Raw genomic sequence first — 17540 nt, 5'->3', positions numbered from 1 at the left:
CAAGGTGTCTCCAGAGGCCAGTGGCTTGAGTGGTGCAAGAGTCAGTGTAACCTTGCAGTGAGCCCACCCATGGGGCCTGAGTGATAGATATGCTGGCCTTCAGGATCACACCGGTGACTCTACATGTAAACAGTCTTTGGGACGTTCTGGAAGTGTGGCTGTGGTTCCTCGCTGAAGCTGGCTCACAGTGTCCCAAGACTGGGAACTCCACTGGGGACTCACAGCAACCTGGGGTAGGCGAAAGGGGTCCCCAGGCCAGAGTCCCCCTTTCTTTTCCTCTTTTTCTTCCATCCTAGGAGTTGGGGCCCTGCCAGCTCCCAGGCTACAAGATTGATTTTGCTTTCAGTGTTGTTATTGTTATTATCAGCCACTTAAACAACTTCGCAGGAAGCAGCCGGCCCCTGTGCCCATCAAACATTAACCACTCATTCGAGCTCTCTGCCCATACCTGTCGATACATTTTTACATAGCGGTAAACAGTCTTCCCTTCCTCCCTCTCTGCCGACTTTATCTCCCACACACGTCTCTCGCTATTGACAGAGCCCTCAAACCTGCCACTTTAATGGGCAGGAGGTAGCACCCTCTGCATTGATGGGCCAGGCTCGGGTCACCATTTCTCTGTAGCCAGCTCCTGGGCAGATGCCAATTTGCCTTTCTCTTGAATACCACCATCACGGATATCCTTATGTGAGTGTTTTTCCTCTTTGCAATTCTTCAGAGGCCTCTTCCCCAAAACGAGATCACCTTGCAGCTTCTGGCACAGAGACAGTCGGGTGGTTTCCTGGTTGCTTGGCCTGGCTACGCCAATCTGATCATTTCCGTGTGTTTGTCTGCCCTGGTTTCATAGATGTATGGTCTCATGCTTTTTAATTTCTGACTTTTCACACCCCGAGGCTGTGTTTGGACCTCTCGGCACCTGATGATCGTGGCAAGAGTAGATAGTCACTGGGCTTTGCAGTTTACACAGCACTTTGTTAGATGCTGTACTTAGCAAGACACTGTGAGCCTAATATTATTTTGTGGGGGTTTAAGTCCAGTGAAGAACTGGCGCCCACTTCCAGCAAATTCATGGGAAGGGTTCCCACCCAACCATCACCACCACCTTCTGTTTGAGGGTTCAGGATCTCAGACAACCCCCCCCCAGGAGCCCAAATGGAGCCCTATGCTTTGGGGTTGGGTATTGGATCCACAGGCTCAAATGAAGCCCCATTAACCCTTCATATTCCTGGGATTTGGAGTCAAAGTCTTCAGGGACCCCTGGCTTTAGTACAGTACTGCTTTGCCTGTTCCTGGCCAGGGCCTGACCCAGGCTCCGCCTTCTAGGATGAGATCTGGATGTAGTACAGTAGGAGAGGCCTGGTTCCAAGGACCTGTGTTCCAAAATATAGGGACAGCAGCACTCAGGGGGATGTGAGGATCCACACTGGACTAGCCAGAGCTGCCGTGCGGGTCTGGGTGATTGTGCCCCCTCCCGTCTGCCAGGCATCCAGTGCTGATCCTGGGGCATACCATCCTTACATGTTTATCACTCGCTATTCATGGCTAGCCCATTTTGTAGTCAGAAAACTGAGGCTTCAAATGAGAGTATTATGATTTGCTTCAAGTCACACAGCAATTATTGTCACAATTGAGACAGGAAGCGTGTCCCCTGAGACACCCAGGGGCAGATCAATGTATATGTAAGGGCAGGGGCCTGGGCTATAATCAGACTCTGGACTACCGGCTGAAGGAACTGTGAGAATGGGAGAGCATGTTGGGGAGAGCTAGATGATGAGGACCCAAGTTAGGATACCGAATGAGTGAACCAGTGAACACAGCCCCAAATCCCTGAGCCAGATCAATGGGCAGCAGCCTCAGTCCCCCACCAGCAGATGGCGCTCTTTCACTGGTGACCAGGCTCAGCCTCCTTTGCTGCTCTGGTTTTTGTATCCTGCTAAAATGTCCGTCGTTGAATTTTGTTGACTCCTCTTGTGGAACTTCAGGACTGTTTCCCAGAAGATCCTGGGCTCACTTACCAGCTGGAAATGGAGCAGAAATGAGCGCCTACCAGGCACCAGTCCCCGGGCGTGGTTCCCAATGCCCAATCCTCAAGCAGAAGTTGAGTGGTGGAGTATGAGGAACAGTGCTTCCCCATCTTGCAGATAAAGAAACTGAGGCTCAGAGGTTTACTAACTTGCCCAAGGTCGCATGACTGTGGAGTCCTGCCTTTGTCCCTCAGACCCACCTTACACAGCCCAGCACTCACAGCCTCAGTCTAGCAGGCTCCTGCTTTCTCTTCCCCTGAACGACTGCTCTATCTATGCTGGCTACTGCTGTTCTCTGTCCTCCTCTAGTTTGGACTGGTGTCCCTGCAGGTTCTCATTTAGAGGTCTTCCCCAGTGGCCTAGGGAGGCTTTCCAGACCCTCACGAATGGACGTGCAGCTTCCATGGCTGCTGACTGGCAACTGACAAATGGGAGCTTCACCTGGCCTCCCACTGATGAGACGCAGATGTGGTGAGAGGTGCCTAATGCCCCCAGGGACTTGGGGGACAGACAAGCAAGCCACCACCGTCAGATAGGTGGGGTTCATAAGAGGTCCAGCCTCTTCCAGAAGCTTCCGGCTCTGCCAACAGGCAGTGCATCTGCTGATGTAAAAGCAGCTTGTTTCTGGGCCCAATGGTGGTGCTGGGACAGCAGACTTCTCATCCTTCGATATGGACCCATGCCTTGCTCAGTGGCCCCTCCCTTCCAAGTAGTGGTGAGGGATCCTTGTTGAGGAAGGGGGAGGTTGGCTGGGTGTGTGATTGGTTTTTTATTGTTTACTATTTATTATTAGCATATGCAAATGTGTACGCAGACACATGTGTGTGGAGGCCAGAGGTCAACTTTGGGTGCCATCCACCTGGATAGATTGAGACAGAGTCTCTCACTTGATTTGGCAAGGCTGGCTGGCCAGCAAGCCCCAGGGATCTGCCTGCCTCTCCCTTCTTGGCTCTCACTGCCATGCTCTCTGGCTTTTTACATGGATGCTGGGGGTGGAACTGAGGTCATTGTGATTGCAAGACAAGCACTTCAGTGACCGAGCTATTCCTTCTGTCCTGTGGATTCGGTTTTGATCAGCACAAGAGGCCTTGGGGTGGAGAACACGTTTTACCATGGTCTAAGCGGAGGAGCCCCAAGGCTCCTCACAGAAGAGGCTTTCTATTTATGAGGCTCTGTATCCTGGCTCGGAGGCCAGAGATCGCTCATTTTGGAGGCTCGAGAAGTGTTACAGAACCAATCAACACATAAGTGGAAAATTCAAAGGCGATTGTCTGTGCCCTAGGAAGGCTTGGAGTACAGGAAGAGCAGGAGGATGAAGCACAATGAATGTGGCCTTGGGCTGATGCCTGGAAGAGAGGACCGGGTGGATGGGCCAAAAGTCTGCTGGAATTTCTCTGAAGGTGGCTTGCATTGGGGTGAGGCTAGAGGAGATAGGCCCGGAGAAGTGAGATTGCTTTAAACTTATTTTCCCACAGAGGAACTGGAAGTAACTCTAATCTAGGTGGGTTTCCAGAAAGTCTGGGTCACCCCAGGCTTCTGACAACATGTAGCTCTCTGGGCCACATGAAGGTTAGACCAGCCCATTGCAGAGAGCACGCAGGACAGGGCTCATTTCCCCAGGAGACCCATGTCTGTAACCCGAGGGCCACAGGAGGGGCACAGAAAGTCAATCCTAGCAAAAGATGGTCGGGGAGGGCTGGCTGTCACCTGCCCAGGAAGCCTTCTCCCAGGTCATCGGGCACCGTTCTCTGAGCAGCTAATTAAGGGGAAAGCTTGTTAATATTTCAGCACGATTAACTGTGCTACACTGTCAAGTGTCCGCTTGCTTTACATGCATAAAAGGATCAATAAACATGTTCGTACCCAGAGAAGAGAGGGCAAGAGGGTTCTCAGGGAGGGAGCATGCTGGTGAAGGGTGCTGCCCACATGACCCAGGGGCTGTGTCCTTAGCCTAGTCCTTAGCACCATATGGAGCACCTGGCAGATGAGATTCAGGAAGTGCAGTGGCCTCCAGACCAGAGCAGTTTGCAGGGCACACATGACATTGTGGAGCCCGAGCCCCATCTTTCTTATCTGAAAGATGGGAACAATGACAGGCTCATATCTGTAGAACAATGCAGAATAAGTGTGTTTCTTCTTAAGCTATTGTGGTGAGGGTGTGGAGAGACTTGCCGTATGACCAGCTCACACAAGTCTCTCTGACTCTCAGCAGGCCTTCAGTCACAGCTGGTGGCCTCCTGGGGAAACAAAGTAGGGGGGATTCCACAGAACAGTGAATGGAGTTACAAGGTAGCAAGCCTGGGTTCGAGTCCCCGCTCTGCTATGGTCTTAGTGAGTGACCCAACCAAAATGTTTTCTTCTGAGTGCCACGGTTTCCCCCTCTGAGAAGGAGGATAAATATTGACTTGTCCTTTCTGTCTTGGAACAGAGATAAGGAGCTTGAACATATACAGGGCACACTGGGACCAAGCCACTACTCAGCAGGGCTGTGTGGCAGGGTCTTCATTCAAATGTGTCCCACCTCACAGAGATAAGTGCCTGAGAGCTGGTGTTTGTGTTAGCCTCAGTGTGGTGGCCGATGGTTTAGGTGGCAGGCACCATTTAATTTTGTTTGTTTAGTGTGTGCATGCATGTTTTATATCTGTGTGTACAAGCATGGTAGATACATGTGTGACATCTGCACATGTGTGTTCCTGTATGCATGTCTGTGGGAGTCAGAGGGGTGTGTGTGAGGTGTCCTGTTGTGTTATTCTCCACCTTATTGATTCAGAAGTCTGTCTCTAAGCTTGGAGCTAGGCTGGCGACTATCAATCTCCTTGTTTCCCCCACCCCACCCCACCCCACCAATTCTGAGGTCAGGCCCTAGGCTTTTACATGGGTGCTGAGGATTTGAACTCAGGTACTCACGCTTACACAGCAAGCACTCTTGTGCTCTGAGCCATCTCCCCAGATGTTTTAAACACTCACGTGGATTTAATTTCACATTCCTCACAGTCACTGCATTTTTTTTTTTTTAAGTAAGAAGACTAAGGCTTGAGGGACACCGTGCTGTAAGAGAGGGGGGGTTCATAAAAGCACCCCAATGTCTTCAGTCCCAGCATAAATTTCTGGTGTAGTGTCTGCTTTGTGTGTTTCCACCCGGGATGGAAGATGACCACAGTGGCGGTCTGGTGTCCCTCCTCTTGCTCCTGTTTCATCATCCTGGGTGCTGTCATTCATCATGAGAGCTCGTGTTATTTGGGCCAGTGTCTCACTGCTCATGGTGGCTCTGAGAGACATCACCATTCTCATTTACGAGCTAAGAAGCTTCGGCTCAGAAAGCTTGAGAAACTGGAGCAGTGTATCCTAGCAGGTGGGTAACAGACCTGGACGTTAGCCCTAGACCGGTGACTTCAGAAAATCTGTCCCTGTGGTTCTTTGTCACACCCCTTTGCTTTGGAGCTTTCACTGCACTCCCTGAAGCCACCTTGGCTCTCTTGGCTTCCCTGCTTGATCATGCTCTTTGAGGGTGAGTCCTGTTTACTTCTGGTGACAGTCTCTCCAGCAAACAGCAGGGTGCCACTGTCCCTGAGCTTTGTTGTTGGCCAGATGGAAGGAGGGATCATGACAGGCCCTGGCTTGGTGGCCTTTTGAAGCAGATGCAGCCTCTCCTCACTCCTCTAGGCTTCTCAGGACATGCAGAGCTGGGGGCTGAGGAGAAGTACAGTCAGGGGACATTGAACATGAAGACAGCAGAGTCTGTGTTTGTGACCTGTGCAGGACATTGCACAAATTGGCATGTCAAGGCCAGGGGACACGAGGTATGTGATACCAGGAGGAAAATGTAAGGCTGGAGCCAACTCAACTCTTGTTTGTTTTGTTTTGTTTTGTTTTGTTTTGTTTTTGAGACAGGGTTTCTCTGTGTAGCCCTGACTATCCTGGAACTCACTCTATAGATTGAGATGGGCTCAAACTCACAGCAATCCTCCTGCCTCTGTCTCCGGAGTGCTGGAATTAAAGGCGTGTGCCATCACCACCCGACCCAAATCACTCTTAACGAGTGGCTTTTCCTGGAGGAGAAGTGTGTGAACATCTGTTCACCCACTTACGGTACCTCGTGAAGCTGAGGTTATGGTGTTTACTTACAAGGGGGCTCCGTAACTCAGGCAGGACAGTCCAGGGAGCTCCATGCACAACTTCCAGGCAGCTCAGCCAAAGAGTCCTCTCTCCAGCAGTGTTCCTGCCTGTATGACCTTGCCCAGGGGCCCTGTGACCCCCCTGACACTCTTGGAATTGCCTGGTAATCTGCAGGAGTCTTTCTCCTCCCATCAGGAAAGAACTGTTCCAGTTCCCTGGAAATGGCTACACAACCATCTCCAATGTGGGGGTTGGGTGATGGTTCTGGGTGCTCTGGGAAAATTACAATGATCACTGCCAGCAGAGACAGGCAAATAGGTGTCTTATTATTTTTTTATTGGTTCATAAATTGAAGTATAGCTTAGTGTTTTGGTCACTATGACAAAATACCCAAGAAACTCAACCTAACAGTTGAAGAAAGGTCTCATGGTTATTACAAATGCACACTACCATGTCCAGCTTTTTTTTCCCATGAGTTCTTTGGATTAAACTCAAATCCTCATGAGTGCAAGGCAAGCACTTTACTGACTGAAGCAAGGTCTCAGCATTACCCAGCCCCATCTGAGATAGGATCTCAAGTAGCCCAGGCTAGCTTCAAAGTATGTAGTCAAGAATGACCTTGAAGCGATCCTCCTGCCTCAGCCTCATAAATGCTAGGATTAAGGACGATGTGAGCCATCGTGCCTGGTTTTATGCAGTGGCTGGGATCAAATCGAGGGTTACATGTAGGCTAAGCTACAAATTGAGCTGCAGCCTGAGCCCTCTTTATCAAAGGCCTCTGATTGATTGAATTAGTACCCTCATGATCCCGTCACCTCTTAGCATAGTTGGGAACCAACCGTCCAACTTGTGAGTCTTGTGGGGAGGGCATGTCATATACACACTATACCAGACAGGGTGATGCCCAAACAGATTCCTGGGTGTATGGATCTCGCTACCATTTAAACCAGCACTCAGATGGAGGTTCATCCATCCCACCTCCCTGGGACAGTCTGGTATTCCCTTCCCAGTTATTAATACCCTGTCTACCCAAGGCAGTCACTGCCAAACTTCTGTCACTACAAGGTTAGCTTTTGCAGTTCTGAATTTTGAACAAATGAAATCATGCATTATAGACACTTTTGTGTCTAGATCCTGTCAAATCGTGCCTGGGAGGTTCGGCGGTGTTGGCCTGGCTATCGCTCATTTCCTTCACTTAGGCTGATGTTGCACTGTGTAAAGACACCGGCGGGGGCTGGAGAGATGGCTCAGTGGGTTAAAACACGTGCCTCGAAAGCCTGACAACTTGAGTTGGATCCTTAGAGCCCATGGAGAATTTGGGCACAGTAATGGAAGCAGCTGTAATACCAATACACTCTTACCGAGAGATTAGAAGGAGCGATGGGAGAACCACCAGAGGCTCCATGGCCAGCCAGCCTGCAGCATGTGGCTGAGCCACCCTGCCTTTTGCTTGTTTCATTTTTTGTTTTTGTCTTAAGACAGAGTCTTCTTGTGTAGCCCTGGCTGGCATAGAACCTGCTATGTAGACCAGGTTGGCCTTGAACTCACGAAGCTCCACCTGTCTCTGCCTCTCCATCGCATGAGCACATGTCACCACACTGGGTTCACCTCTACCACTCTTGACAGGCACATGGGTTGCTTCAGAGTCTTCATGATTGGAAGGAAAAACCACTCAAAAGGCTCTCTCTCTCTTTTTTTTTAAAGGTTAATTTGTGATTATGCGTATGTGTGTATAGGGGGCAGGTATGTGCACATATGTGCTGGGAACTGGACTCAGGTCCTCTACAAGAGCAGTCCATGTTCTTAACCACTGAGCCATCTCTCCAGCCAACCACTTGGAAGATTCTCGGACCTGTCATGCGTTGGTCATAGTGCTCATTTCTGTTGTATCTATCCCCAAAAGGGGAACTATGGCATCATGGGGCACATGCATGTTTAACATTCGTAGATATGGCTCAAATCTCTTCCAGTATACTCAACCTTATTAGAGTAGGATCGTCTTAGTAGCTAATATCAGCAGAGAGAGGTGGGCAATCTTAATGACGTCATCGAGATGGCTGCTCCTTGCCCATCTCCAGTGAGAAAGCTACAGGCCCTACCTGTGTCTATTACCCCTCTTCCCCCACGTGTGTACCCTGGCTCAGGCTTGCTGTGCCCTGAACATGTGCAGCTTTGTGGCTCTTTCCCATCATTCCTTATCAGTCACCAAAGCTTCTGTCATTACAACACTGCCTTGCTGTGGGCAAGCCACAGCGTCCAAGATTATAGCTTATCTTCCATTGAAGCCTGTTCAGCCGATGTCTTCCTTGTCAAGAGGCACCCCAGGCTTCCTGCAGATATCCATGCAGCCTTCTGGTCTTATCAGCAACCAGCATGCATGACATCTCTTGGTAGTTTGTTGCTTGATGAGGTTTCCTGGGGACCCGGGCCAAAGATGCCTATCTCTTCTGTGTATGGTGACGTTCATGCGTTTTTATGGCATGGTGACAGTGACAGGCCGAGTCCCTGGAGTGTGGTGTGCATTTTATACAGACACTGTGCACTGATTACAAAATCAATAGCAAGTTGAAAAAAACCTCAGAGATCATCAATCCACTTTACTCCTACAAATGGGAAAACAGGCTCAGAGTGGTGACTCAAATTGTGTGAAGGCACACAGCTTCTCCTGTAACTGCTCAACCTGGGTTCATTCCTCCGTGACAGACATGCACTCAGGGTGGCCACCGGGACACTGTTTGTAGAAGTTGGTCTTTGTAAGCATGGCCAGTGTCATGCCAAGTGGCTGTACCACAGGTTTTCAGCCTATCTGGGGTTGATAGCTTGTGCCTGTTATCCCAGGCAAGCCGGAGGATCAGGAGTTCAAGTTCATCCTTGCCACAGACTGTACTGGAAGCCAGCCTGGGCTCGATAAGAGGAGATAGGCGGGGAGAAGTGAGTTTGATAAGACCCTGTTTCTTCAGCTGCTGGCTGGTCGCCTTTTGGGACAGTGCTCTGGTTAGAACATGTTCGTCCCAGCAGTGTTGATGACAGGCACTCTTTTGGAACACATGGCAATTCTACTTTTCATTTATCGTAAGTTGGCTGCATCCCCATTTCAGAGACAGGTAAAGTAAGGCCCAGACACCACTGCTGTTCTCCCTCGGTGACATGCAATGTGGGACTCAGCTCCGGCCCCTAGCAGGGATCTTCTTTGCTCTTTGAAGGGCAAGTGCTGCTCTTCCACAGAGCCTCCTAGGGTCCCCCTGCAGCTCCTACTGCATTCTCCTCCCGGGACCACCCTTCTCTCCCCAGGCATCCTGATGAATTCACTCCTCAACATGGGGCCTTGAGTAGGAACCAAGTTGAGGCCTACAGACCACTATCCTGAACCTGACAGGCAGTCTGATGTGTGCACACTCTGGATACAGGATGCTGGAAGGCACCAGAGGGGATGCTCCCCACTGGTCCTTTGTATCGAATCTTCTCCCCCTAATCCCTGTTCTCTCAGTCTTGAGCAAGTAGCTGTGAAGCTGGAACCTCCCCTGCTTTCCAGAGCCCAGACACTGGCAGGGTGGGGGAGGGGGTGGGGGGTTGTGTTAGGAGGATGGGACTAGACTTTAGTCAGTTTCCCCCTGTGCCCCTCTAGCCTCACCCTTGACTTATACCTCTGGACACTGGGTAGAAGGGATCCACAGTCTTTGAGGGCTTTTAGCCTCCCATTAAAACTTCTGTCCTTTGCAGGAGAAGCTATGCACACAGCTTGGGGACAACATGAACAGATAATCTAGTGCTGGCATGGAGCGTTGCTGAGGTGTTGTCTCTAAAAGCCAGGGCTGAAGGAAGGGGCTGGGGAGGTGGCTTAGAGGAGAAAGCACTTGTTTTAATGCCTAGGACCAGAATTCGGAGCCACAGGTGTAACCACCAGGTGGGCATGCAACGTGCCATTAATCCTAGTGCTCCCTTGAAGGGTGGAAGAGAGGAATCCCTGGAGCAAATTGGCTATCTAGTTAGCCATCTGAGAAAAATCTGGATTCACCCGAGAGCCCCTGACTCCACGAGTAAGATGGAGAATGACCAAGGAAGACTCCTACCATCAACTTCAAGCCTCCACACAGGTGTGCACACACGTTTACATATGCACTCACACACATAAACACCACACATGCATACGTATTCAAAGTGAAATTGAAAAAGCAGAAGCTTGAGAGGATGGGGCAGGTGGTGTGTAGGCATGTGATTTCTAGGCACGAGTGTGCTCTCAGGAGGAACTGAGATGGGCAGCCAAGCAAAGACAGGGTTAGGAAGTTTAGCTTCAGCCTGTCCCTAGGGGCAACCTGAGAGCCTGAGCAGCCACGATCACCCCTCCTTCTGAGTCTGTGTGCTCTCAAGAGTGCATGGATGCTGGCGCATCTGGGTCACCTGAGTGCTGTCTGCTATTAGTTGCAGAGAGGGGTGAGCACAGCTGTCGTATTGTAGAGCTGGGGGTAGCACCAAGAGCACCCAAGACTTGGAGCCACCACGACAGGGAAGCCAAGCTATCAGAGCAATTGACTACACAGCCTGCAGTGTTAGTGAACTTGGGGGTTACAACCTGTGGCCCAAGTCATGTCTGGCCACTGCCCTCAATATGCCAGTTAAAAGAGACAACAGTAGGATACAGAGAAAGATTTACTCAATATGGCCACATTGGCAAGAGGGACAGAGATACAGGGAACCCCCAAAGTCCATCTTTGGGGGTCCTGAAATGAGATCAATGACGAGCACATCTAAGCAGTCTCTGTGAAGGTGCCATCCCGCCCACCATTGACCCATTATCCTCTGGCCTTGGGTCTCTTCCTGTGTTGTTGGAACTGTGTGAAATCCTCTTGCCGGGGACAAGTTCCTCTTCTGTCTGGCCCTTTCCTTCCTTCCCCCATGCTATTCCTGGGGAAATTTCCCATCCTTCTGGGTCCTTTGTTTTAATAGTCTGAAAGGATACATGGGGAGATACAGCGTCTCTTTAGAATTCTTCATTTCTGCCATGCCTGTTACAGCAAGGTATGCAGAACAGCAGCCACCCCATCCCACTGCACTTGTCCTTCTCTGAAAAGCAAATATGGTACCCACCTCTTTCCCAAATCCTGAGGTCTCCTGATCCCGGCCTCTCCCCAGACACGCTGAGAGGCAGCCCTAGCCCCTGAGCTCTGAGTTTTTTCCTATCCCTTCTCTGTCCTTTCTCCACAGCTCCAGCCCAGGCCCAGATCGTGCATGCAGGGCAGGCCTGTGTGGTGAAGGAAGATAACATTAGCGAGAGAGTCTACACCATCCGCGAGAGCGACACCTTGGTGCTGCAGTGCCTGGTCACTGGACACCCTCGGCCCCAGGTAAGCTGGGCCTTGGCCTTGCTGGGCTCCTATCCTGCCCACACTCTCTATGGCCTGGGATTAGAGTTTAAGAGGAAGCAGGAGGCAAGGAGCTCATACACTCCAAAGGGCAAGCAACATGACAGGACAAAAAAGACTGGGGGCAAGACTTGCCTGGAGATTAACTCTTTAGGGAAGTAAGTGCTGGATGGACTCTGGGTGTCATCACCCCAAAACATTGACAGCTGAGAGGAAAACTGTAATGCCTGCTGTTCCTTTCCACTCCATCTCTCTGTGGAACGCACACCTTTTTACACACACCCTCAAGAAATGCTGGCGGGTAGACCATATGCCAAGGAGGCCCCTTGCCCAGTGGTCTCTCTCTCTCTCTCTCTCTCTCTCTCTCTCTCTCTCTCTCTCTCTCTCTCTCTGGCTCCTCCAAAGGCCCCATTTTACAGCTAAGAGAAAGCGAGGCCCTGGGAGGCTGGCCAAACTCCCAAGGTCCCACAGCACTCCTGAAAACAGAAGCAGAATTTGAGTCTAGAAGCCATACCCTCTGTGGCTTGGCACACTGCCCTCCTCTTTGGGTTAGAAGCTACACGGATAATATGGGCAACACATCAGGCTTTTGGCAGGCCAGAGCAAACTCTGGAGATTCAAAGACACAAAGCAATTAGAAGGGGACAGAAGACAAGTGTCTGGAAATGCCAGATGAGTTTTGCCATAGATCAAGCGCTCAGGTTCCGGCAGGAGGTGGTAGCTGGCTACTGCTGAAGCTGATGGAGGAGGCAGGTGGGGAGGCTGCCTGGCGAGCTGCTGTGACCTTTAATACTTGAATAGCAGCAACAAAGGTGGCAATTGGATTCTAGGAAGGACGTTGAAATACAGAATCCTTTTTTTTCCCTGATAATTTGGGGGGAACGGAGACAGCTTTCATAGCTCTGGCATGAGATAAGCAGACGTGCATAGAAGCCCCTAAAGATTTCTTCCATCTAAAGCCACTGTCACAGCTCGCTCCCGCTCGAAGGTTTGTTTGGCATTGACATCAGTGCAGCTGCATTTCTGTGGATCTTTGTGTCACATGTGATGACTACAGCAGGGATGTGGCTGGTGAGGCCAGCAAGGAAGCTGCCAGGCTACACTGATCATCTGTGCAAGTGTCCCATACATGACCACTAATGGCCATGGCTGGGTAACAGGGTCTCACGTGACCCAGACAGGTCTCAAACTTGCCACATACACAGGGATAACTTTGAACTTCTGACCTTCCTGCTTGCACTTACTTCGTGCAGGCATTACAGACCTGAGTTTCCACACCCAGTTTTTGTGGTGCTAGGAACGGAACCCAGGCTTTGGTGCACGCCGAACACGCTAGGCAAGCATCCCCTGTCTTCCTGTTTTCATTGATGGCTTCATTGCTCACCCTGTCAGACAAGCTCACATATTGGGCTTTGCCCTATCTCCCAACAGTTGGCCAGACTCTGGATTTTCATGCCTTATGCAGGTCTCTTTTTTTTTATTACCCTTCTAGTTCAGATCTTCAGTCCTGTCCCTGGACCGCTATAGTAGATTGAAATTGATCTCCCAGGCTCTTTCGCTTCTCCCCCACCTCCATCCCATTGGAACAAACACCCCCAAACCTGCTCCATTACCTGTTTCCCCGCAACTTAGCAATAACCAGTGGCTCCCCATTGTTCACCAGCTTTGCTCAAATCCCTGGGGTACAACTGGAGACTTTTTGTATCCTGGCTCTGCTTGTCCCTACCCACCTGTGTCCCAGCTATGTGGGCCACCCATCGTTCTCCAGGTATGCCCTATTTATCCTGCTTCCATCACTGTGGTGTCCTCTTTTCCTGCCTGCTTCCTTACAGTGACACTGAGCATCTATCATGTTCCAAACACAGCAGATGGGTGTCAAGGATGCAGCTGGGGCACCTACCCAGGGGGGAGCAATTGGGAAGCCTCAAGGCCTTTGCCAACCAAGGTCAGGATGGAGGAATGACCAGACAGAGTTCATCAATTCAAAGAAGAAGAGCTCAGGCAGGCTAGGGTCTGCAACTCAGAGGGAGTCCTGAGAGAGAGGGAAAGCTGCAAACCCAAGGTTTTTGTTGCTGCTCAAGCAACCAGTGACTTGAGGACAAGTTGTTGGGCCAGGAAAAGAGAGGCTTAGAGAGCCAGCAAGCTGCAAAAGATGGAGGGATGTAGCTTAGCAAATGAATGTAGCTCAGCCTAGCATGTGCACTGGGACCCATCCCCAGCACTGCAAAATAAGGTGTGGTGGTGCACACAGATAATTCCCAGAGCTTTGCAGATGGAGTCCGGAGGATCTGGAGTTCAAAGTCTTATATCAAGTTCAAGGCCGTCTGGGCTATACCTGAGACCCTGTTTCAAAAATATAAAAAAGGTTCTCCCCAGATGGTGGGTGTCTGGCTTATGTAGAGAGCTGTGGGGGAGGTGTGGAACAGATGGGAGGCAAGTAGTTTGGGTCCTCAGGGTGACCACAGACTTAGGGTTCGCTGCCTTTCTGATTTCCGGGTTCTCTTCTCTATGGGCCCCTGGAGTAGTCTGGGCTCTTTAAATCTAAGGAAATGCTATGGATGAGAAAGACTTCTGTTCTTTGTGCTTTGGGTTTGCTTTCCAAGGAATAATTAATCCTGTAGCTAATTACTATGATACAAAAGTCTCCTCTGGGAACGAGGAGAGAGTGGAAAACCACTTTTCCCCAGAATATGGGAGAAACAGAGAAAGCAACTGAAGAACATTTACTGGAGCTAGGCAGTTTTAAAGCTGTTAGATGTCATCCACTAGACAGCTAGTGGGAGACACTGGATATGGCCCAGCAGTGCGACCTCCCGAATCAGTGGGATTTTAAGTCAGCTAAGAACAAATGAATCCAGAGGGTTTTTTAAAAAAGGATTTTGCCCCCTGTCTGGTGCCAGTGGCAATGAGCAGAAGCTGAGGAGCCTGGGTTTGCATGCACCTCAGGACGAGGTGTGTTCATATACACAGGGCCAGTAGGCCTGAGGCCCACGGGAGGCAGTGTTTCCATTGCTGTGACAGAAATGCCTGAGAAAGTGAACTTTTATATTAGGGTTTCAAAGGTCTCCCAAAGCATGTCCCTACTTCCTATGTCCCAGTTCCCACAAGCTCCATGCCATCAAATCTGAAGCCATCGATAATTCACCTCCCAAAAGCCCATTGGCTATCAACAAAGCCTTGAACACACAAACCTTCCGGGGACATGCATATCCAAACCACAGCAAGGCTACAGGTCCATCTGGGACTAAGAGCTGAACTGGATCCACAGCGAGAGCTTCTGCCTATGAAGGGGACCAGAAGCCTATCCCCAGAGTCACAGCAGGGGTGCAACACCTAGGAGGAAACAGAACCCTACTGTGTCTTGATCAGTTTGATATGGGGAAAGGCAAAGAGACATAGGAATAAATGCAGTCGTCTATCTTTAACAAATGGCCTTAATACATCAGAGAAAGCTAAAGAGAAAATTAGTAAATTGGGTGATAGATCTGAGGATGTCAACCACAACTCTGGGGCGGTAATAGAAATTATGAAAGAGAGGTTTGAGGATGTAGCTCAATTAATAGCGTGCCTAGCACAGGTGTAGCCCAGGGCTTGACCCCAGCACTGCATTAACGGACATACACCAGCCTCTGTGGAGGTGGAGGCAGAAGAATCGGGAGATCAAAGTTATCTGTCCGCTACATAGCATTTGAACCCAACCTGAGATAAGAAAAAATAAATAAATAACCATCTGTAACACTCCAGTTCCAGTGGGTCCCCCGCCCTCTTCTGGCCTCCAAAGGAGACACATTGTATACAAAAATAAATAAGATAAAACAAAACAAAAAGCCCTACTACCCAAGCCAAAATCCAAGTTTTGGACAGCATGTTAAAATCCACACAGACAAATTAAGGTAAAAACCACAGAGCATCACCGATGAACTGAGGGTGCTATTAACAATAGAAGTTGTTGAGTGACTAGTGTATCTTTAAGTGCTCCGCTTCCTAAGCCTCACAACTTGCAAAGTAGGCATTACGCTATATTAGTTATTGTTGACTGGCAAATACTTCAAAGTGCAGGGGCTTGGATCCTGGAGCCCTTCTTGTCTCCCAGCGCCAGTGGCAGGAATCCAGCAGCAGTGGCTGAGTCTGAAGCAAGGTCTCTCACAAGGCTGCTGCTGCTGCTGCAGCGGTTGGGAGTCAAGTCATTTGCGCATGACTGAGGCTGGAGAGCTCTCTGCAGAGGGAAGAGAGTAGCTGAGGGCGCCTCCTAGTCTCCTTCCTCTCCATGGGACTACTGGGGCAGAAGAGCCATGGTGGAAATCAGTTTCCTAGTCTCTCTCTCCTGCTGAAGTCTACTGGCCACGCAGATCCTCCCTAGAACAAGGGGCTGGGCCCATAGAAGAGAGTGAAGCCCAGAAGCCCATCTTTGGAGACTGCCTTCCTTCCGGTAGAGCTCTTTCACATCCAGGAGTGTGAGACTGAGGGTTAAGTAACCTGTGAGGTCACTAAGCTAAGAGGTGGGTTCACACACACACACACATACACACATACACACATACACACACACACACACACACACACACACACACACACACACACACACACACACACACAGTTTATTTAGTCTTCCCAGCGCTAAGTATATACTCACCCAATCCTCCCTTAGGCAACTTAGTTGGGCAGGCTCCTGACTTAGAGCCTCCTCCCTCTTGGCCTTGACTTCTGTCCCGCGGTTCTTCTCACTGTGGTGTCCTGAGGGGTCATCTGTGCCTTTCTGCCACCTGTTTGGGTCAGACCTGGGTCCACCCTCTCCTGGGCCCTGGAGAGCATGGGGCAGGCAGGGCTTGCATAGGGTCCTCAGCCCTCTACCCCAACCTTAGTGCGGTGACTGCCCACCCAGGTGCGGTGGACCAAGACTGCCGGCAGCGCATCGGACAAGTTCCAGGAGACATCTGTGTTCAACGAGACGCTGCGGATCGAGCGCATCGCCCGCACGCAGGGCGGCCGCTACTACTGCAAGGCCGAGAACGGCGTGGGCGTGCCGGCCATCAAGTCCATCCGTGTGGATGTGCAGTGTGAGTCGAGGCCCCATGAGGCCCTGTACCCTGCAGGTGACAGCTTCCAGGTGTGGGGAAGGGGCAGGATGGAGAAGTGGCGTCGTGGTGGAGGATGGAAGAGACCTGTCTTTGGCAGTGGACAGCTGTTTCTCCCAAACCTTTCCTTCCCATGTCACCCTTCTCCCATGGGCCTTGATGTAGCCCTTTAAAGTGGACAGGGCGTATTGGATTATCGTTCTTCCACAGAGGAGGAAAAGCAAGGTACCAGAGCAGGGCAGCTTCCATGGGAGTTGAGGACCCAAGGGCAGCTCTGAGATTTCCCTCTCCACTGCCCTGTGCAACTATGGGCCCCCAGTCACAGCTCTGGCTGTACACTAGACTCTGAGGAAAGCTTACGATTTTGTTTATGTAGTTTATGTATGTAGTGGGGAGGGGGGAGGGTCACAGGACAACTTGCAGGAGTTTGTTCTCCCCAACCTCCTGGGATTGGGGATCAAACTTCCATCATCAGGCTGGGAGGTTCTTTTACCCACTGAGCCATCTCTCCTATCCTCAGGAATTTTTAAAAAACTGCTGATCCTTTTGCTGGGTGTGGTGGTGGCTCACATCTTTAACCCCAGCACTCAGGAGGCAGAGGCAGGCAGATGTCTGTCTGCAAGTTCAAAGCCAGCCTGGTCTACAAAGCGAGTTCCAGGACAGCCAGGGCTACACAGAGAAACCCTGTCTCAAAAAGCCAAAAACCAAAACCAAACAAAAACCCTGCTGATCCCTGGGTTCAACTTCAACTTCCAGAAGCACTTACGTGAATGACAGGAGTGTGACCTGACGTCAAGGGTGCTCTTAGGCTACCAGTTCAGCAATGGTTTATATTTGCACATGTGTAAGCCCCACTGGCCTCCACATGTAGTGTGTTCTGAAGGATCTAGACTAAGGCTGATCCAGCCTGTGGTTCGGAGACCATACGCACCCTACGATGGCTGTAAATACGGCCTGGCACAAAA

The 17540-nt window shown here is 50.5% G+C and overlaps 1 protein-coding gene across 2 annotated transcripts in view; it reads left to right on the top strand.

Annotated features, from left to right (window-relative positions):
• Mdga1 (MAM domain containing glycosylphosphatidylinositol anchor 1) overlaps positions 1 to 17540 on the top strand; it is a 57886-nt gene that overhangs the window by 16595 nt on the left and 23751 nt on the right. For both annotated transcript variants that reach the window (XM_035451874.1, XM_027394413.2), the window contains exons 2-3: positions 11343 to 11482; positions 16383 to 16557. In XM_035451874.1, the coding sequence (XP_035307765.1) occupies positions 11343 to 11482; positions 16383 to 16557 (315 nt within the window). The remainder of the gene's footprint in view (positions 1 to 11342; positions 11483 to 16382; positions 16558 to 17540) is intronic.

Source organism: Cricetulus griseus (assembly GCF_003668045.3).
Source record: "Cricetulus griseus strain 17A/GY chromosome 1 unlocalized genomic scaffold, alternate assembly CriGri-PICRH-1.0 chr1_0, whole genome shotgun sequence".
NCBI classification, from domain to species: domain Eukaryota; kingdom Metazoa; phylum Chordata; class Mammalia; order Rodentia; family Cricetidae; genus Cricetulus; species Cricetulus griseus.
The sequence above is the reverse complement of the archived record's forward strand: the minus strand, read 5'-3'. Positions and strand labels throughout refer to the sequence as shown.